Source organism: Ochlerotatus camptorhynchus, unplaced genomic scaffold (genome assembly GCF_037179485.1).
Source record: "Ochlerotatus camptorhynchus isolate MF236.1 unplaced genomic scaffold, CSIRO-AGI_Acam_v1.1 ptg000222l, whole genome shotgun sequence".
Lineage (NCBI taxonomy): Eukaryota > Metazoa > Arthropoda > Insecta > Diptera > Culicidae > Ochlerotatus > Ochlerotatus camptorhynchus.
The window spans coordinates 3,570,568-3,593,410 of NW_027040712.1; the positions used below are offsets into that span (position 1 = coordinate 3,570,568).

Below are 22,843 nucleotides of genomic sequence, written 5' to 3' on the forward strand. Positions count from 1 at the left end.
TTTTTCGATAAATTTTAACCTGAACATGTTTGCGCCCCCAGCTTACCATTTCAAATTTTACATATTTTTAAATTTTTTCCTGAAGGTGTCTTCCAAGGGCGCAAATCATTTTAAAATTCAATGATCATGCAGGTATGTCAGGGGCACAGACTATTTAAAATTTTAAATTTTTAAATTTTTTTCTGATGTAAGATTTTTGACCAGTTTGTAAAACAAACAACCATTTTAACCTGTCCAAGATTTTTTCTCGTGATTCCCCGATTCTCGTTTCATCCTCAGTCTTGGGAAAAATGTGTTTTGATTGAATAATCACCGGTTTCCAGTGCGGAAATTGTTCATACACAAGTTTAATAATCAACATATAAAGTGAAATTATCGTAATAAAGTGCTAACACACCCAAAAATGAACAAAGCCGAAGTGGCCAAGCTGATGTCACAGCTGAAGGTTGCTATCCAGCCCCGTCATCGCAACTTGAAAAACATCGACGGACCGGAAGGGCGGCTCGACAAGCTTCGCAAAACCGTGACGGCGCTGATCAAACACGAACGGATCGAGCTGAACTACCAGCGAGCGGATGAAGCGCGGGGCTACACCGAGCGGCTGATCTCCGATGCCATCCGGTACGGGAATTGCCACAAGCCGACGATGGAAATGGCCGACTATTCGCTGACGGAGAAGCAGCTGGTGCACAAGCTATTCAAGGTGCTGGCGCCCAGGTTCGAAGAGTACAAAGTGTCCGCCACGCGGTAAGAGATGAACTAGCCTCAGGCTAAAAATCTCTATAATAAAGGAAAAAAAAAAAAAAAAAATCCGCCACGCGGATGTACAAGGCACCGAAAGAATATCCCGGCTGGTATCGGAAGCGCGTGGTACTGGAGCTGCGGGGGAATCCGTATCCTTCGCTGGTGCAGAATTTGTACCAGAATCGGAATTTACTGCACAATGTTTTGCTGGACGAGGCGCGCAAGGATTTCCGCAAGGAAAAGTACGCGGAAATTGCGACGCAGATTGGCGGTACGATGGAGACTCACTCATCACATTGGAACAACCAGATAAGTACACTTGCTTTTTATTTTATTCTACACATATATCCCAATCATTTTATAACTATATACGTGCCAGAATAAAAAGTTTTTTTTTTTTATTCTGGAAGTGAGAATACACTTGTGTATTTTTGCGGGGCTTATTGTATCAGAAAATGACCTCAGAATGTACGTGCAGAAACAGGTATTCTTGAAATAGGTCGTTTGATGTACGATAGAGCTGTCACCTTCCATCTCCAGGGCTAAAAATATTTGCACATTCGACATACAGAAAATGCAGATAAGTTTCTTCCATAAAAACTCTGCCGGTACAGAGGGCGATGGATTGTACTCACACACAAGGGGCAAGACAGTTGTACTCAGAGTAAATATATTTGCTGTGGGTAAATTTGAGTTGCTCATATTTACTCAAAAATTAACAAAGTAGCCTTGTATTTTTCATCATAAGATGTTCTGAAAACAACCACCGTCTGACAGAATGTTTTGTTTAAATATTTTCAATTAAGATAAAATTTAACATTTGGCGTCAGATTATCAACTTTAATATAGCATAATGTCCATTAAATTTCAATATTAACTTTTTGTCTATTAAAAGATTCGAGTTACATTGCTTTTGTCCAGGCCAGGGGATGCTTTCTAGGGATTAATGATCTTCAAAGTTTTTCGTGATGTGGTGGTGTGATTTCAAGACCAAAGAAGTTGGAATTTGAACTAATATTACGAGAAGATTAATACTCAACCTCTCAAAATCGAAGAAAGAGGCTTCTTGTTCTGTTGAATTAGTTTCTGGCTTGAGGAAATTCAACATTACACATTATTTATAATAGAGGTGTACAGTGACCAGCAAAATTAAATTTACAAGCTTCCGTAATGGAAGATCTCCGAGAATATTTTGCTAGAAAAAGTCAGAGTAATGGTCAATTGTCACTAGAAACTTCCTGCTCATTAAAAAAAAAAAAACAGTTGAAAATTGTGATCAGAAACGGGCTACATTTTCATCGCCTGGTTGTTGTAGTGATGATCCACATTTAGCACAAATGGAACATTGACGAACGGCCCTTATGTAGCTGCTCATCCCGGGTCACAATATTTAGATTAGTTTTGGCCAACTTCATAGTTGATTCTATTCCAACACTTACATGAGCAATCGTCGAAGGGATCTCTTTTTTGTCATGCTACTTAGAATTGTTCAGAACCCTCCATTTTGGATGACTGTAGTCCTCCCTGTAATTGTCTGGAATCTCCCTGGAATTGTACGGAATCTTTCCTGCGATTGTTTGGGATCCTCTCTGGACTGTTATGAGTGCCCCTTATTTTTTTTACTGAAATCGTCCTTTCGACAATCCAAAATCCGTGTTGGGTTTTCCCGAAGTCCCCTCTGATATTGATTTTCTGAAAACTGTCTGGAATCACCCCTAGGCTAGTTCGGAGTCCCTCCGGAGACTGTCATAAATCCCCTTTTAAATTGACTGGAATCCTTCCAGAGATTGTCCGAAGTCTTCTAGGGATTGTCCAGAATCCTGCTGGGACTGTCCTGAATCCTTCTTGTGATTGTCCATCAGAATCCGTATTATGTAGTTGCTAATGTTTTGCAGCGTGCTATACGAAGGTGCAGTTGCCTTCCCATTTCCTAAATATTTTCTCGGTTAAGTTTTAGTTGTTGAAATACGTATTACAAATTTACAAATGCAATAACGCCCCTTTGAAATGTTGCCACTGAATTATCTTTACTTGACAGCATCGATTTCAACACAACAACCAGGTCACTATGTGTAAATGTTGTTGAGCAATGCGAGTTACTCAGAGTTACTCAAAATTAACTCTGATTATACTCATGCTCGAAAGCTGTCTTGCCCCAAGTTTCCACCTGAACATGTATATTGGATTGAAATGCTGTATTATACCTATTTTGTAAACTTTTTTTTTCGGTTTAGAGCTAAGTAGTCGTCGACTATCCTCGACTACCCACAACCACAAAACTGCTTAAAACTAAAAACTAGAACTAAATCTTATCTAAGTGTAAAGAGAACTAATCGTTGCAATTAAGATTGAAATACTTTTTGATCTGGCAGTGAAACAACTAGGCCAAATTGGCACAGCATAAAGTATGGCCGGTCTAAAAACTTGTTTAAATATTAGAAGTTTATTCTTCAGGCAAAGTTTGGATTTTATGTTCTTAAGAGGATACAAATTAATTGAAATTAGTTTTAGATCAACTTTTTTTTTTTCAATTTTCACATTTCAATGTGCATTCCCTTTTCGAATAGCATCCAGTTCGAAGTTCCACATATATTATGTGCCTCTACCCACATATCCCTAATACCTATGTATCACAAATCACTTGACAGTATTGCAATCAGCAGAGCATCAAGAAAACATCCACAACCTCCTAATGTGTTTCTAAAACCCACGTCTCAAATGTATTTCGAACTATATTTTCACGTCGTCAGCATAACAAATCAATTCACTGTAGGTATTTATTGAAGACCAAACCCGCTCGTTGCATAACATCTTCCTGTGTACTGTTGAACAGGAGGTAGGAAAGACGTCACCCAACCAGCGAACACCCAATTAAAAATCACCTCAGTGTGAAAATCCCCAGCCCAACGAGCGAAAGATGACTGTAATTTTTAACTGCATTTTGCATGCATGCATGCATGGCAATCAAGCGGCCCCCGTGATTCTATTTCTTTGATTTTGGAATTTCTTTAAGCTATTTTTTCGCTTTAGACTGATCGAGCTAACTATCATTATCACATTAGCTCGTCGAATCAATCAACAAATCTACTACGTAGTTACAATTTCCCAATCCCAGATCAAACCAAACCCTGAGAATTCTCCCCTTACAGCAGCATCATACCACGTGTTGCCGCAACAAAAAGCGACGCCACGCCGCTCCCGCAGCGAGCAGAAGCACGTCGCATTCCGGCAATTACTTTGACTCCCGCTTGCGATCCAGTTTCCGAGCAATGATTTTCAAATTGATCGCCTCTGCCCCTCCACTCATTCACCGAGCGAATTCCCTTCTATCCTATCCACCGAAACGAACCGCAGGGACGCTTCAGAACTCGGCGAGAAATGCACACAAGTCATTAATCGGGAAGGAATCGGCCGGCACGGTCAGTTCGCGTGGTTTTGATTGATAAACGCCGCACAGGGATCCACCACGCGAGAGACTCGGCCGCTCGCTGTCTCGGACAAGTGTGATTAAACGGCAATAATTGTAATCGTCAATAATTGTTATCGTTTTACCTTTATTAAAACGAGCGGAGTTATTTTGATTTTTCAAAAGAGTGTTTCCTTTGCGTCGATCAGGCGGGCGGCCTCGGGAGGGTTGAGTCGGTGCATTTCTGTGACACATTATGTGTAGCGGTTCCAGAGGTTTCATAGCGGGTTGTCGATAATAAGCTACACTTAAGCTTGACGATTGATTCTGAGAAAGGGAGCGTGGGATAGTGACCACCCTGGTCTAATTTAAGATTGTCTACGCGCTACTAAACAAAAATGATACATTCTATTGACATGATTAAAGATTGTTTAGCTATTGGTTATGGATAAACTTCAATTCTCTGCAAATTCATTCACAGATTCAACGTATGATTTTTGTGCATTAAATATAAATGAATCTACAGTATCTCATTTTGATTTCCAGATTTGTACAGAAAGCACTTAGTATCATTTGCTTCCTGACGGACAAAGCTACGTCACACTATCCCGGTTTAATTGCTTTTGATGCGCTACCACGAAATGCACTTTACCTGCATTTGCACGAACGCTGTGAGGGTGGAAATTTTGCAATCGTGCACATTCTCTCTCTCTCTCGGCTTTCGGGCAGGCTCAGCACAGAAGTCGTCATGCCGACGCCCCACATTGCCCCCCTGACATAAATCATAGCATTCTGCTGTTCGGTGCACTATTCGGAGCTTTCACTTCCCCTTTCTTTCAGATTTATCATCCACATTCGCTTTTGGTTACAATGAACCGTGTAACCGCTTATGGTTCTATATCTGCTTCTTCAACCTACACATTTTCCCATGGCAAAAGATCATCAACCAACCAACCGCCATCAGACACAGAACACCGCATAGCGTCACAGTTCTGTGTGGTAATCGGATGATTTGTCTTTCTTTCCGTATCTCCACAGCCCACGCCGCACATAGGATATTTAACGCAAAAAATTGGCCAAAACTCCGAAATTCGGAAATTTCATGCTTTTTTTAATTTTTAGTGACAACATATCGTAGCAAACGGCGCCGGTGGTGTAGTGGTAAGCGTGATTACCTCTCACCCCAGCAGGCCTGGGTTCAATCCCAGTTGAACCAAAAATTAACGATTAAGTTACTTCCGGGCTTTTCCCAGCATACATTTATTTAATACAGTGCCAGAAAAAATCTCTCTCCTGATTCCTATTTGTAATTTTATTGACAATTTAGCATTAAGTTTTTCAGAGTCCAGAACGTCATATTGTTCTATACCTAAGATATTTTGTGATAGACAATGAAAAATAGCGCAAAAATTTAACTAGATAAATCATTAAGCATAGATCAAATAGCAAATTTCAATTTTAAGTGAATTGTTTAAAAAACAATTCACAATTTTTCAGAAAACATATTACTAGCTAACACTGAACCAATTTAATCAAAAAAAAATCAGCGATTTACAGTTTTGGTCAATTTTATGGATCAAATACTCCTATGTGCGCCACACATTTAGCGGTCATTATTTGGTGTACCCCCTCACCCCCTAATCCTCGATGTTGCTGCTGACATTTCAGCTACAGGTGTAATCGATTAAGCTTTTCCTCATTCATCTACATTCGTGCTGTCTGTGTAACCGATTAGACGAGTATTGTACTCTGGTATGCTTGCACATTAGACTGATGCACATTTTGAAATTTCCGGTGCGTTGGTTTCAATTTAGGTTCTGATCATCCTCTCAAAATTTCTCGTCAAAACAGTCATTTTAAAACCGGCTTGTACAACCTCGCTTAACTTGTTTTTCAAATGACTGTATATTGTCCTTTATTTATATTTTGCATAAACATTTTAACACTATTGGTTTATTCGTTACTTGTCCGGGGATGAGATATGAACTCGCGACATTGGCGTGATTATGGGGCCGTCACCCAATATTGTTCTTGTCTTTATAGACTTTTATCGTAATGCTAATGATAACCCATGTAACATTTTAAGTTTTATGAAATACTACAAATCAACTATAAAACAACATTCATAAAACCTTGGTCAAGGCTATTTTGTCATTAATGCATCCACCAAAACCTCATTAAGACTAGAATATGTCTAGTTGGCCCACCCTGGAGAAGGTTCTGAAGGGTATATTCTCGAAGCTCTTCAAGATTGATTTACTGCAAAAGGTTATATTGTATATGAAAGCTACAATAAAAACTATTTAGCTACAATAAAAACCCTTTCTAATCCATTTCCCCTAGCCGCTTGCTCAATTCACTAGGAAAGCATCAATCAAGATAGAAAAGGATTTATAAATCCGATCTGATCAAAATAATTTAAATAGAAACTGATGGTATAAAAATCTTGTTGAATATCCAAATTTATTACAATAGTTCTCCTTAAGGGGCATAGTTTTATGTGCCTTATTAAATGTTATGTGAAATTTACGTGAAAACATCGAAAAAAATAAGTCAGCGCTCGTAAAGCTTCGATTTAACTAATTATTTTACATTGAAAAAAAAAAATTCTTCAGATCGAGCTTGGCCGAGATTTTTTTTATGATTTTCGCATTGAAATGTTTGCTCATTGCTAAATTTTCCAAAATATAGTTATACCCAAGGATTGAAAATCGAAGAATGTCAAAAACATGCAAACTAATTGTAACATAGCGGTAGCATAAAAGTTGATTTGCATGGGTCATTTGTGAAAAAGTTGTGTTGCTTTCAAGAAATCCTTAACAAATTCATAAGGTTTATAAATGGCTATTATGAAGAAAACTTGCAGGCTGAATTGTATTTATCTAATGCCATTTTGCTTGATCCTAACTCGTTCAGATTTATGGCAGCATTTATGGAGGCAAAGTTGCCTGCAAAAATTTAAACGTCGAAGTTTGTTTATCTTTCGATAGTTGCGCTGTGGCATCCGTCTTCCAGGCAGTTTTCTCCCGATGGATTGTGAGCAGTTACTCAGATAGTTTGCGATACTGTTTTACAACATTTCGCATTTCGAACAGCTGGAAGCGCAATCGTTCCCGAAAAAGATACCCTTCTTCCGGATGGTTACAGAAGTGCGCCATCAAACGATGCAGGGATGTACGCTTGAATGAAATTTTCGAAGAGTTGATGCTTTCGCCGAATAAAATCACTGCTATGGATCGGAAACCAGCTAATCTCCGCTAACTAACAGTTTCAGTGGTTTGCTGTCGGTTGTCATCTAATCGCATGATCTGGAGAAGGCTGGTACGCTCACTTTACTCTTCTCCGCCGGATGGTCAGTCGTTGATGGTGTGCTGGTTCTTCTAAGGCTGTGAACCATTTGCCGAGTTAAATTTAACTAGTGATTGAAAGTGACATTTCGAAAGTTATTTTCTATGTTCGAAAATCCCCGTGCTGTCGATCGACCGGTTTTCGAAAAGAACTCAGCCACGGTTGTCAAAATTTAACTTCTTGTCTGTCAGAAATAACCACGCTCGGATAGGTGGGTTAATCAATAACTTTCCATCTGCCAAATTTTAACCAAAAGTTAAAAAAAATCCACCAAATGGTTCAGAGCCTCTAGGGGCAAGCCAGCTGTACTCAAATTTAATATTTTTGCTCAGAGTAACTCATAATTACTCAAAAATGATCAAAGTAGCCTGGCCTTAAATCCATCAACAAATACAAACCACAGTATAAATCAACGTGATGTGTCAAAGGAGGAGGAGAATCAGAATGATTTTATTATATTCTTGTTATAAATCGTTATTTAATCTATTGAATTCATTAACAGCATGACTCACACTGATAAGCGGAATCTAAGAACTTTGCTTTATGTAAAGGAAAACAAGGTAAAAATGCCATATCCAAAGATGGCCTAACATGGAAAATGTCTCCGTATCACCCGGCAAGATGTGCTTTATGAGGCTTCATGTGCTTGAAAAAGCAGAGTTTCTGCAGGTCTACACATTACAAATTTCAGCACCTCAAATAAACATTTACAAGTTGAGAATTCAAGATGGATGGGAGCTATATTTGGTTTGTTCGAAACAATGTATTGATTTTCTATTAATCTCGGCTCGAACTTAGTGGCAAATAGAATTGCTTATAGTTAATTTTTTTTTCTGAAACCAGCAACCAAATTATTAATACAAGGATTATTTTTCTAGAACAGACTTCTCTGAATGCCCAAGTATTAGTGCAGAACTATGAGGTTGCTGCCTCAACATTCTGCCCTAATTCTTGGGGATTCAGACAAAAGTCAGAGATTACTATTACAAAGCAGCAGTCGTAACTTTGATACCTCTCGAAGATTCATACTGCGATCAATTTATCCAAAAATGTACTTCAGTAAATTGTTCATATTTTGAATCTGCAAATGTTATGGACAACGTCGACCGATAACAGGTACCACATTACGCATCTCGAAACGAAACACTTTTTCATACAAGCGTTCGTACAAAAAGTCTTTCGTTTCGAGATGCGCAATGTGGCCCCAGGCTGCACTAGATTCGGATGAAAACGGCTTCCAAAGGATTGACACGAAGAAGTAGGAAGGCCATGGGATCTATGGATGTTTTTCCAGTGTAAACCACCTTTTGATCTCTTAATTTATACAGGTATTTCACTAAGACGCCCACATTTATCAGGATTCACCATTCGATAATGCGAAGCAGCAGAATTTAGAAATATTTATCACCGTTGAACGTCTTTGTTTGACTGTTCGGGAATAAACATAAAAAAGGTTACTGTGTTACCATGCATCACATGTTGAGCAACTCGAGTTACTCAGAGTTGCTTAAAATTAACTCAAATATTACTCACGATCAAAAGCTGTCTTGCCCCCAGCAGAGCCTAAAGAAGTAAATTTTGCTCTAATGCTAAACCTAATGGGTTTATAGTTGCTTTTATAATGATAGAACAGGTTTATTAAGTATTATATCAAGACATTAATAAACAATTGCTAATGACGTTTATGCTTGAATTATAGAACAGTTTAAGGAGGTTTTGAAAACTGTTTTAAATTTATTTTTGAAACAAGACAGTTTTTGACTTTCTTGCCAGACTACAAAAGGTTTTTAAAACAGCAAAAAACTGAATTACTAAGCAGAAATGTTTTACACTTTGAAATGGTGTATTTAAACTAAAATGGATTGTGCATTGCAGTTATAAAACCATTATAAATCATAGTGGATGCCAAATGGTTACTGAATTGTAACTTGGGAACTGTCAATGTAGGAGATAATTTTCGTATATCGGAGCTATATAGTAAAAGGTCTACAGGACAAGATCCGAAATTTTTTGGTTATTTCGTAGTAATTTTCATATTGAGGTCAAAGTTTATGATGCAATTCAGTTTAAAACTAAATGAATTCAAATTTTGTGAGGACAATTAAGACTCAGTTTGGAATCGTTTGAGCAATACATAGCGAAAATTTCAACATTTGCATCTGCCTATTACGTCTCGTTGGAGCTTTCCGATAGGAAGTACGCCCAATTTAGACCTAAATATTTATTTTTTGCAGAAAGAACTGACTCAACTTAAAATTGAAGGTGAATTCAGTACATTGACCTTTGATGATACGTTGCACATAATTTATCAGGAAAGTAGTCCTAAAACTTTTGTTTTAACACTCAGACGTATGGTGTCTTGGGTGATGTTTTTGTACTTAAAAAGCTCTATCATTAGTTGGTTGTAAACATTAGGGTGATCCTCAATCCCCACCGTGCTCTCTTGCTATTCCTTTTTTGTTGAAGGAAGTGTTACGAATAATCAATACGAAACTAACGATTTTAAATTGACTCACTACTTGACTAGCCTATTGGTCCCAAGCAAATCGATTAACGTACCACACTCTAGTATAAATTTCAGTACTACACTATGTTTGTTTTGACTCGCTATGAAAGTTTGACAGATAAAATGAGGGGTTCGTGGATTTTCCTATGTTTCGAGAGGTGCACCGATTAGCTTGGGACCGAAGATAGTACCAGAGCTGAGCTAAAAAGTTGAGCTCGTTTCTTCGGGACCTTCTAGTCTTAGAGTTACCTTTATGGTGTTACTGCTACCTAAAGCTACCACAAATTTAAACTGCACTTATCAGTGCTAAATATTACCTGTAAATGTTCTACCTTGTTTGATTCTTATTCCTATTCGATCCTTGTTTGAACCCTACCCGAGGTAACCCTGCTTGGATATCGACTTGAAAAAGCTCTCTTCGATCCTTCTGATTCTTATAGTAATGTGTCTGGAAGTCGCTGTGATGTGGTGAATTTTTTTTTCTGCTGCCCTGGCGCAGAAGAAAAAAGTAATCTCTTGATCCCCTTCTTTTGAAATACTAAATCAATTTGATATGCTCACGGATGATGAGAATGATTCATTAAAATTCCCTGCACAAAAGATACTTTTTGCCCCGCCCCAGTCATATAAATCGTTGGGAAATTATGTGAGAGGTGAGCTATTTAGTGTGCAGAATGTGTAGGGACTTCGAATATTAATCTAAATGCATATATAGAGATACCAGACATGTTTTGCACTGCAGTGTCCTCTGTGAACAATTATCGGAAAATAGATTGTGTGTAGTTTCCGATAGATGTCACCGCAAACAACAGGAGTGACTTCTGATGGAACATGAATGCAGAACATGCTTGACAAAATGATTAATTCGTGCATATTGCATGCGATTTATTCGTAAGGATTACAAAACACAAAAGTTTGTTGTTCTTTTTGTTGTTGAGTGAGGAAGTAAACATCAGAAGAAAACCATAAGGAAAAAAGTAGAAGGGTCTGTGCCTATGGGCACGAATGGAAGCTTGACGTAGGACCGCTAGTGGACGGAAAAAATATGAAGAGCATTTAGTAATTTCAATTGCTCGATCATCAATTATCTTAACTCTTTCCGTTTTTACCCTTCTTACAAAGAAGGGTATAGATATCACTTGAAAAACCGACTATCGATCCGAGGCCTGGAGGGCCGAGTGTCATATACCATTCGACTCAGCTCGACGAGATCGGAACATGTCTGTGTGTGTGTGTGTGTGTGTGTGTGTGTGTGTGTGTGTGTGTGTGTGTGTGTGTGTGTGTGTGTGTGTATGTGTGTATGTGTGTGTGTATGTAACGAAATGAATGCGCTCACGTTTCTCAGCAACCGCTCAACCGATTTGGACAAACTTGGCGCCAAATGATACGTCTTGGGGTCTCATTGAACGCTATTGAACGGTTTTGGAATCGGTGAACCGGTTCCGGAGATATGGCCGGAATAAGATCCGGTGAATATGGGCCTTCACGCTGGATTTAACGGAAAACGTATCAAAACCATCATGCGACACATCAAATTACTACAGAATTTAAAAATAAGATCAATGCAAGTCGTGTTAAGTGTTCCAGACCACATTGGACACACTTGGACATGTTCCAGGTACCCCGGGGAAGTTGCTTGAATATGAATTGAATTAAAACCCATTAAATCACATTAAAATATGATGATAAGGTGATTGGTAGCCTCACCAAATAGACTACACCCGGATATATTCCGGGTACCCCCAGGCAGTGGCGTAGCGTCACTGGATGACACGGGGGTGGGGGGCTTGGTCACTGATAATGACAATAAAATAAATAAACTTGAATAAGTAAGAAGGGTCTGATCACACCATAGGTGGATAAATTCGGGTTTTTTCCTTTGCCACGACCAGTCATTGTTTTAGGCTAGACAGCACCGCTCTGTTATATCTTTTCTGTTTAAAGCAGGCGTAATTGCTTTTGTCTATCGCCGATTTCTCGTAAATTGAAACTCAATCTAGCGAACAAACCATACCAAATGATAGAAGAATCATTTCTCTACCAGTTTGTTAAGATAGTTCAAATCAACCCCCAGCATAAAAGGACAGCAACGATACATCTATTTAGATTGACGCAAAATGGCACATGTGGCTCCCGTACAAGAACCTTACTTTCGTAAAGGAAACTTTTATCTAGGAAATCTAGTGAACCCAACCTTTGCTACTTTGAGCAAAAGTGGAGTGCCAAACTCCTCGAGCATGTGTGCGTGTCAATAACGCAATCGTCGCTACGCAAATCTTTGAAATAAGAACAAGAGATATTTGTGCTGTTACAATTGACGTTACCTTTGGAAACCTTAATAGGCAATACGTTTACTGTTTCAGTGCCAGGTTTTTACGTTTAAATCAGGTTCTTGTTTTAGACGTTCTCAAGAACTCGTGACATCCCAAGTAACAATTTTGGTTTTATGAGGGTTCTGTAGACCATGATTTAGGCTAGTAGCATGCTTTAAAACCTTGATAAAACACACAATGTTATTTGAGATTACTGCCGAAAGTGTTAAATCAGTCCAGATAACTTTCGGAAGTGAGTCTATCTTTGAGTGATTCAACATTTTCCCTACTGAACTCAAGTTTTTCTGAAGTTATTAAATATGTTATGAGCTGAATACACCGATCCAGTGTTTCCAATTTTTCCGAAGTGTTTTAAAACTTATGTAAAGTACAGTACTGTTCGAAGTTATTCTGTACGTGATATATTTTCAGAAATGGTCCAGTTCTTTCCAAAGTGATCCTAAGCTTTTCTCAAGTTATTCGGTACTTTCCAAAGTGATTCCAAACTTTCCTAATGTAATGTAATGTTAGACTGATCTCGTTTTTGGAAACGTAACTACAGTGCACTCTCTGCAACTCGAGTTATAGAATTATCGAGTTATAGAATATCAATCCCATACAAATTCGCTATCGCAGTAGCCATGACTCTCATTTTTATTATGACCTTTTTCGATGTGTCACAATTGAGTGGCTTAGCAAATCAATACTCCCTTAAGTTAATCCTGTTGAAAAACTATTGAAAAATTCGTGGAAGTGAGGAGGATCTCTCGGTTTTTTACGGTCTAATTGACCTACATTTGAAAGCGGCCAGCGCTGTTATTGCCTATCGTAAAGTATGAGATCACCAGTTTTTACACATTGCAGATACATGCTAGTCCAACGCAGCGTTTGTTGCTTCTCTGTCAGGTGAGCTGGTAATAACGGAGTAGCAACCACCAGCGGTTAATCATTCTCATGCTCTATTATGTCTGTACTTTTTTTTTTGTAATTACTTTATTTATACAGGCTCAATCGAATAAACTTTACAGAGCCGAGTTATCCTTTGCGTTATACATTATTACTGTCTTATATTTAACGTTAAAGGAACTGGACCGAGTACTCGCGGTCGTCTCGAGGTTAGTGGAGATTTACAATTTTTTGGATGGGAAAAGGGAAGAAGGAGGTTTTTAAATGTGGTTTACGATACAACTATTTAATTAATCCTAAAGCATGAAATTATTTCTATTCATCTTGAAATTATGTCTGTACTATTTTAAGTGATTATGTACTTTCTAAAGTTTTTCTGTAGTAATTCAGTACTTTTCAAACTGATTCCGATTTTTTTAAAAGTGTTTCAGTACTTTCAGAAGAGATTTTGAACTTTTTTTTTTATGATTCTGTGCTCCCCAAAGTGATTCCGATTTTTCTGAAGTGATTAAATATTTTTTGAAGGGATTCCAAACTTTTCAGAAGTGATTTAGTTTTTACAAAGTGATACAGCTCTTGAAAAAGTGGTTGTAAACTTGAAAAAATTGAGTAAAGTACTTTCAAATGTTTCACTTCTTTCCGAAATTATTCAGTCCTTACGGAAGCGATTACAAAGTTTCTGGAAAGATTGAGTATTTTCCAAAGAGATCCAGAAATTTTATTAAGACATTCAATACTATCAAACAATACAATACTTTCAGAATTAATTTCTAGCTATCTGGAAATATTCAGTACTTTTCGGAGCGATTCCAAAGATTTCTGAAGTGATTCAGTACTTGCAGGAGTGATTCCGAATTTTTCTGAAGTGATTCAGTACTTTCTAAAATGATTCAGTACTTTCCGAAGTGATTTTGAATATTCTTAAGCGATTTTGATAACTTTTCGTGGGGGCGAGGAGTGTTCGAGGGGACTTACTTAGGTGCAGAGTATTTTCAATATTTAACATTTGCGGTAAGATTTTGCTCTCATTGGATTACTGTATTTTACCTATTCTGTAAACATTTTTTTTTCGATTTGCAGCTAAGTAGTTGTCGACTATCCGCGACTACCCACAACCACAGCACTGGAAGTAAAGGATGTCGTGAATTTAAACGAAATTAGCTTCATACAAAGTACGAATCTATTTCATTGCAGAAGGCGTGTGTATTTCGTGCAAAAAACGAACTTATTCGTTACATAAAACAAATTTTATTTTCAGTGTAAGAATTCTTCCAAAAACGTCTTTGTAACTACCCATCAAACAATTTAGCTGGTTAAAAGCTAAATAAACCTGAATCTAGCTGCATCAACAAATGTTTGCCTGTATAAGCTACTCTGCAGTTTAAATTGTTATGTGGTTACCTGCAGCAGTAGCTTAAAATCATTCAAAGATTTTTCGGAGTTATCTTCAGAAGTCGATTTGCCTGGAATTATTACCGGTAGTCTCTTGGAGCTCTCCTCAGAATTCCCTAGGATTGATTGGATGATTAAAATGTAGGGGCAGAAATTTTTGGTTTTCTGCATATACAACAAAGGACTAGCGAAATCTAGTGCTGAAACCACCTTGCAGGTATTCGGTTATATCAATAAACTAGAAAAGAACGTTGGGCAACCGGGAAAAAACCGGAAATTCAATTCTATGAATCGAGTAGCCACCCTGTTGTTGCGAGTGCAAAGAATGAAGAAAGAAGAATGGGGAAGATAAAATGATAAAATCGCTTGTTGTGACTCTCATTGAGTGAAATTGGCAGGTTGTATGTGTCAAACACAAACATTGCAACATCTTTTTGCTACTTACCAATAAAAAATATCATAATATCTTATGATTCCATAATCCCATAAAACATTTGTTTTGTGCTAAATTATTTGAAGTGAATTCTGCATTACCAACTCTATACCCTATATTGACGATATTGAAACTTAAATCATTCATATACGGCTGGTGCCATATGCATATAAAAATAACATCTGTATTTAACAAATGTGCAAAATGATCTGAGCCGCATCTGACTATATGAAGATAATAGTATAGTATATAATAGATGAAAAATGTTCCGCTTTGCAAAAACCACTTCCACACCGGAATCAACCGCAAAATCCACTTGTGCTAAGCAGAAATTGCCAAAATAAAACTGCTCATTCAAGTGCCTGTATTCAAATGAAATTATCTAAACACCGATTATTACATTGCTTTAGAACGCGCCGACAACAGAACAGGTGTAAGAATGCCTAATCAAAAGCACGGTACACGTGCTAAAGTGATTTAAATTGCCCACCAACAACATGGGTAGGATAAATCGCTGTTAAAGGAAGCGCTCAATTGAGGTTTGTCTGCTTTCAAGCAACCTTATACCGATTCCGAAGCAGAAATCCATATGTGGATACATGCCCATATGCAAAAACCGAAATTGAGAAGCGATGAGCTCCGCTTTCTAGCTTGAGGGTGGCTAAAGCTCTCGGTTTTCGAACCAATTTCGATCACCGTTCGTTCCCTCGGGTGAATAAACTGGCCGGTTAGGAAGGCATTCGAATTTGAGCCAAATTATTCGGTCTGTTTTTTGGCTGGCTTCTTTGTATATGAGGAAGAACCACTAATACGCACCACAAAAACGAGAAAAATTGCATAATTTCTAAAGAAAGAAAAAAAGTGGATCATTATAATATTTTTTATTGCTTCGTCCGACTTGGTTTGCTGATGGGATGCAAGATCGCGTTCCGACTCTCGCTTTTACGTTGCCTGCTCGGTAAGGCACACCACAGCCAGCGGAAGCAATACCATCGCGTTCTAAGCCCCCTTAAATCGTGCATACGAAGAGCAGTCCATCCAAATAGATAGGAAACCTACTCTCCTCCAGGTTTGAGACAGTGAACTCGAAGTAAACGAGGAAGATTGCTAACCGCGCTCTTTATTAAACCACGGGAAAACGTGCGGGATCCCTTGGCAGAATTGAGCTGCTGGTGGAAGCGCAAAAATCTTCTGCTCTTTCCCTTTCATTTACCTACCACCAAAAAACCCAGCTGATGCGGTTGGTTGAGCGAGATGAGGCTACGAGATGCTTCCACCGACCGACCGACATCCACAATCCACGTACCGGGGTTGATCATTATGTAAACAATCGCATTAAACCCAATGTTAATAAAAACCAATAATGAGCAAATTATCTCTCTAAACCCGGTCGGGGGAGAAAAAGGTTTTCTTTGAGTGAGTTACAGATATGGCTGGCTGAAAGGTAAACGGTTAATCGAAGGCTGAGAATTGTGGTATAGTGTTTGTGATTTATGAAATTATTCTTTTGAAAAAAAAAACAATACGTATTCAAAAATTTCCAGAGATCACGCAATTTTTAAATATAGATCAATTATCAAAAATCAAAAATTAAAAGCTGAACAAGAGCATATTCAGACAAAAATAAGTCCTCAAAAAATATCCATAGATTACGGTAATTTCAAAATATTTTGTCAATTATGATCCCAACAAACATTAAAAGCTGAATAATATCTTATTGAGCTGTTCCAGGCAAAATAACGAAATAAAAAAAACTATTTAATTTTTAATCGACCTTCTCCGATTTGTATGAAACTGAGTACTGTGTCTGTCACTTGGATTCAGGCAAAGTAGCCAGTCTTCTTGATATGTGATATGTGTCTTCGGATGAAGGCAAGAATGACAACTGTATCAAAACCGAATACTCAATAATAACCCAAGCGGCACACTTCGATCGAAATTAGTTGCTGATACTTGATTGTGACCGGAATCAGTTGTACACAAGTGACCACGATTGCTCAGTGACAAGTGTGCTGCTAGGGAATGCTTACTTAGTAATGTGACATGCACTATACTAAGGACACGGGATATACTACAATAGATCAAATTACTGGTCGCAGTGGTTTAAGTCCCAAACAGAGGAAAAAAAGAGTAGGACCCGAGGGGGGCGACATATCTAAAATGGCATGTGGATGGCAGATAAGATGAATCTACTTTTTTCGATCAGTGTAGTTTATTCAGATTAGACATCCTACCGTTCGCTGCATCAAGCTGCATCTACTTTTTCGATGCTATAAAAGATGCAGAAGATAGACGTAGTTTTTGAATTAGATGTCAGAACAAGAAATGAGAAAAATACATTTGAATATGAGTGCACAGAGAAAAATGTTCGGTTTTTTAAAACCCTTCCGTAAATTTAACTATTTTAAGTGATGAGTGTTGTTTTATCACATTTCGTATTATACTGTGTAGCGGATTCTTAGAGGTGATTAACAGTGAATTATTATAATTACGGGATAATGTATTGATTATAGTGACTCATACAGCATCAAAACTTTACTAGTGGACGGGCAATAAATTTCTTCAATCATTTCCTACGGACATTTGATCGAACGGTAGTAAAACTGCAATTACTGCTTAAATGTTTCTGAAAACGGAGGAACTGAACATAAAACCAGAAATCTATAAAATTTCCCCGGATGTGGCGCAGAAGAAATTCAAAATTGTTTTACGGAGTCCAAAAGTTACGTGACCCAGCTCTCATAGGATCAGTCGTTGGCGTACGGGTACGAGAGATATGTTCAATCTAATCCTTTCTATCTTCACCCACTTACCGGGCAAGCACCTCGACCTGATTTAGACGAAGGAACTGCATAATATCTCCAAAGCAGCCCGGCAAATTTTTCAAAATATCAAGGAAAGCGAGGTACCCAGGTTTGTTGAGAAACACATATTGAATGAGAATTATTTGGCTGGTACGGCTAATACCAACTTGCTTCGCTCTTTAGGTTTAGCACGGAAGACACCCGGAAGATTGACTACATTCTGGTGATGGCTGGAAGATGAGCTCTAGGATAAGATCAAAAGAGCTATACCCGACGACATCCGGCTCGGGATTGATCTCTTCAATCATGAAGTGTTCCCGAGTTTATCTGACATCTACGATTGCGAACAGCTTATAGATACCCAGTAGCTTTTGAATGGTCCTCATAGATTTATTATAATACTTTATATCCCACCTGTGAATTCTATGATTTATTAAACGATTATTGAAAACACTGACATTTGTACAAAATAATGTCCTGGTTTATTTCAGCTTCTTTTCTCGCTCAGTAATCAAAGATAAGCGTAGCTTTATAGAAGTTTCCACACATTACTGTTGAGGGTCACATCCCGATATCGCTTCGTCAGATATTCCACAGGAACTTCCGTGCGGCAAACGTCGAAGGGTACATAAGGATAACCGCTCTCTGTCACAACAGGGTACTCGTCTCCGCAAACCGAATGTCGTAGCATTGGAAAATTCTTGCACTTTACTTCAAAATAATCCATCAAGCATCTTACGATTTGCAAAGCTTTCCGATTGGAAAATCGATCAGTGACACCAGCTTACTCTTCGAACGGACCGCCTCCGATTCGATTTACAATTGCGGCTCTACGGTCACTACTTAACCTTCACCTCGTAGCAAAATGTAAACAAACAACTTTGATTCCCTACCCCACTTGCTGCTTTGTTCGTTCAGCGATTGGTTCGATCGCGACAAGATGTCAGACGATAGAATGATGCGAAAGAAGTGAAAACAAAATATATGTGAGATTTGCAATAAAATGAAGATAATCTAGATGGAACCTTACACCACAGGCAAACAGACATAACTCCAAAGGGTAGGTCACTTCGCACACCAATCTTGGGTCATCTTTTTTGTCAGTGTGCTTCAAGTGTGCCACAGGTGTGCCGATTGTGCCGGTCATAGAGTGAGCTGCGATTGTTTGTAAAATACCCATCCCGGCAACCCGGTATTTCTGACACCATGAATGTTTTGGTCTAGGGGAAGTACAACTTGATCTGAAGTAATATTTGGTGTAAAAATTGCTCAAATTAGTAGTTATTTAGTTATTATAGTTTTTAATATACATATTAATGATATTAACTGTCAAACGGAAAGCTACAATGTAAACAATTTTAACAGTGTAGGTATATCGAATACACTCAATCACGGTATACATAAACAATATAATAATATATAGTAACAATATAGTAATATACTCGCGGTTGTAAATATCAAGTTTGAATGTCGACTAATGACGTCATTGCTATCTTTCAATAGTGTGCAGGGGAATAACTCGAATTGTACAGTGTAAACACATTGCAGACACAGAAAATCACTTCATTTTGTTCAGCAAAAGGCTCTCCTAGGCTCTCATTCTTAAAATTACGCATGAAAGTTTAAATGAAAAATATCAACTTCGTTAATATTTTCGTTTGTTTACGAAAAGGATAGGAATGACGTCACTATGCAAATGTCATTTACCGGAATATCTTACCTTATATAGCGTACACCGTGAACTCAATGACGTTTCACCGTTGTTGTTTATGTTTACTGATGCAGCTTTCTGTTTGTCATCATTTTTAAGTAGTTTTACATTTTTGGCCGTTCATCTCGTTCATTGCAAAATCCGGCAGCAAATCTCACCAGGCTCATGGCGAATCAAGCGAAAACGACCACGGAACCTGTATATTGATATAATGAACCAAGGTACCAAGGAATGTCGAATTTACGAGGACAAGGAGTGGATTTCGGTGGTGACGGCCAGCAAGATCAAGTGTTGTGTTTCACCGAGGATGCACGGAGGCTTAGGCGGGTCGATGTTTTTTTTTAAATTTCGTGTTGGTAAAAAACAGGCTACAGGCCCCCGCCCCATTCTTCAACTTCGATTATTTTTTCTTCACGGATACGAATTTTGTTCATCTAAATCAAAAAATATAAATGTTTATACTCTAAACATGTGAATTATTCAAAGTAAATTGAAATGATGTTCAAAACTAAAATATGTACTGATCCCCGAGCTGATGCCTGCATCAATATGTTCTTAATTTAACTAGTTTCAATACAATTTTTTTTATAATAGAACCAAATATTCAAATTAAAAAAAAATTAGAATAATAGAGAAGGGAATGACTTGCCTCTCGTGTGAAATCCATTTTTGATTAAACGAATGTCAAATGTACACTTAAAACCAAAAATAGTCAAAAACAAACAAAAAAACAACTGTCAGACTAGGAGACGAACCAGCCCAGGGCTGAAAGTCTCCTTAATAAAGATATAAAAAAAAAACTGTCAGACTAAGTATGACCAACAATCAATACAAAACTAACGATTTTAAATTGGCTCACTACTTGACTAGCCTATTGGTCCCAAGCAAATCGTTTAACGTACCCCATTTCAGTCAAAATTCTAGTACCACACTATGTTTGTTTTGATTCGCTATGAAAGTTTGACAGATAAAATGAGGGGTTATTGGATTTTCCTATGTTTCGAGGGGTGATTCGACTAGCTTGGGACCGAAGATAGTACCAGAGCTGAGCCAAAAGGTTGAGCACGTTTCTTCGGGACCTACTTGTCTTAGAGTTACCTCTATGGTACTCACAAATATCACAAATATTAAAATATTTAATGTTTCCACCATCGGTATGATGCTTATACTTGGAGCTGGCCTTAGGTTTTGGTTTGAAATCGCAAGGATAAATCGGATTGAGGATGACGCGGGAAATGGCGTGTGTGTGAAATTTTGGTGTTTTGTGTTCATAGGATAATAAAAGTCCTGTGTTTTAGGGTTTTACAAAGCCCTCGAAGGCAGACCAGAAACCTAGCTTTTCGTGATGTGAAAAGCAACGGTCTATCAGCGCCCGGAAAGAGTTGGAACCGGTGGGGAACATTGTTGGAGACCGACTATAGAGGATGGTGAATAGACTTCAGTAGTTTGTTTTGTGTGAGTTGCAGCATTATTTGAATTAAGGGTACACCCAACCGGGGGATGTAAGATTCGCTTACAATTATGTGGGATTCATCATTAGAGGATGTTAGTGGAGACCGCATCCCGAGCAGGAGAAAATAACTAATGAATACCTAGTTCTGATCTGATACCAAAATTTTGTATTGACCAGCATGACATAAGAGGTAAAATACCAAAGAATAATACCAAAAAATTACATGTAAAATACTTTGTAAATACCAAAAATTGATATTTGGATATCAAAAAAATACCTGGCTGGTATTGTTTTGGTATTGCATTATCATAATTTGGTATTGGAATGGTATTGTGGGAACATGTTTTTGGTATTTTACCTCTTATGTCAGGCTCATCCATACCAATTTAAGGTACCGAGATATTCGTGCCTGCTCGGGATGAACCGAGGATGCGATACACCTAGCTGCGGTCCAATGCAAGAAAATTGGAGACCGAAAAATGTAGAGTGTATTAGCATAGTGGTAACTCTAAGACTAGAAGGTCCCGAAATAACGTGCTCAACTTTTTGGCTCAGCTCTGGTACTCTCTTCGGTCCCAAGCTAATCGATTCACCCCTCGAAACATAGGAAAATCCACTAACCCATCATTTTATCTGTCAAACTTTCATAGCGAATCAAAACAAATATAGTGTAGTACTGGAATTTATACTAGAATGGGGTACGTTAGTCTATTTCCTTGGGACCAATAGGCTAGTCAAGTAGTGAGCCAATTTAAAATCTTTAGTTTCATATTGATTGTTGGTATTAGTGAGGTAAATTAGTTATGTCGAAAGAAATAAGAATCAGATTGCCGACTGCACTCGAACCACAAACGTTGCGATTATCAGACCTGTGCTTTCTCCACTGTTCTCTCCATGCTTGTGAAAGGATAGCCTAAAAGCAAACATGAAGCGCTCATTTTCTCGCATACTCGACTTAGTATGCTTTTTCTGCTGGAGAGATTCGAGGCAAGTGTGTGCGTCATTCTACAAGCTTACTGATATAGTTGAAAGCGTAGATAGAACACGAAATAAAAAAGACAAAAAACCATTACATCGCCTGCATGGTCAATTTCTGAAATTCGTTGCGATGTTCATGAACAGAGGATGATAGGAAACGGAACTAACATACATTGTAATAGATTTTTGGTTTGCGTGTACTAATGGGGTCTGATTAACTGCCTCTTTCTCTTGAGCCCACTTTAGAACCTACATTTCGTATTAAAGGGTGATACGGTCAAAATTTGGTCAATATCAACTTGACGTATTTCTTTCAATTTTGCATTTAAAAAACCTGAACACCCCTCATTTTGAAGGTGTGTGTGTGTAGAATGTTGCTCCTATTTTGATTTTGGAATTCACTATTCAGTTGTCAAAATGCCGTCCAAGCAAGAAGAGCAGCGTATCAAAATTTTGCTCGCGCATCGCGAAAATCCGAGCTACTCGCACGCAAAGTTGGCAAAATCGCTAAAAATTGCCAAATCAACCGTTACAAATGTAATTAAAGTGTTTGGGGAACGTTTGTCGACAGCCAGGAAGTCTGGATCGGGAGGAAATCGAAAACTGGAAGCCGCTGAGACGAGACAAAGAGAGTTGCCGGTAGTTTCAAGCGAAACCCTAACCTCTCTCTCCGAGATGCCGCAAATAAGCTGGGTGTATCGTCTACAACCGTGCATCGAGCCAAAAAACGAGCCAAACTATCGACTTACAAGAAGGTAGTGACTCCAAATCGCGATGATAAACAAAATACGACGGCCAAAGCGCGATCCCGGAGGCTGTACACGACGATGCTGACGAAGTTTGACTGCGT

The 22,843-nt window shown here is 38.3% G+C and overlaps 1 protein-coding gene across 1 annotated transcript; it reads left to right on the forward strand.

Annotated features, from left to right (window-relative positions):
- Positions 1 to 403: 403 nt before the first annotated feature.
- Positions 404 to 21,459, forward strand: LOC135703782 (large ribosomal subunit protein bL17m-like). The gene is made up of 3 exons (XM_065225108.1): positions 404 to 735; positions 792 to 1,015; positions 21,407 to 21,459. Exons 1-3 carry the CDS (start codon positions 404 to 406, stop codon positions 21,457 to 21,459), a joined length of 609 nt encoding a protein of 202 aa, XP_065081180.1.
- Positions 21,460 to 22,843: the final 1,384 nt, after the last annotated feature.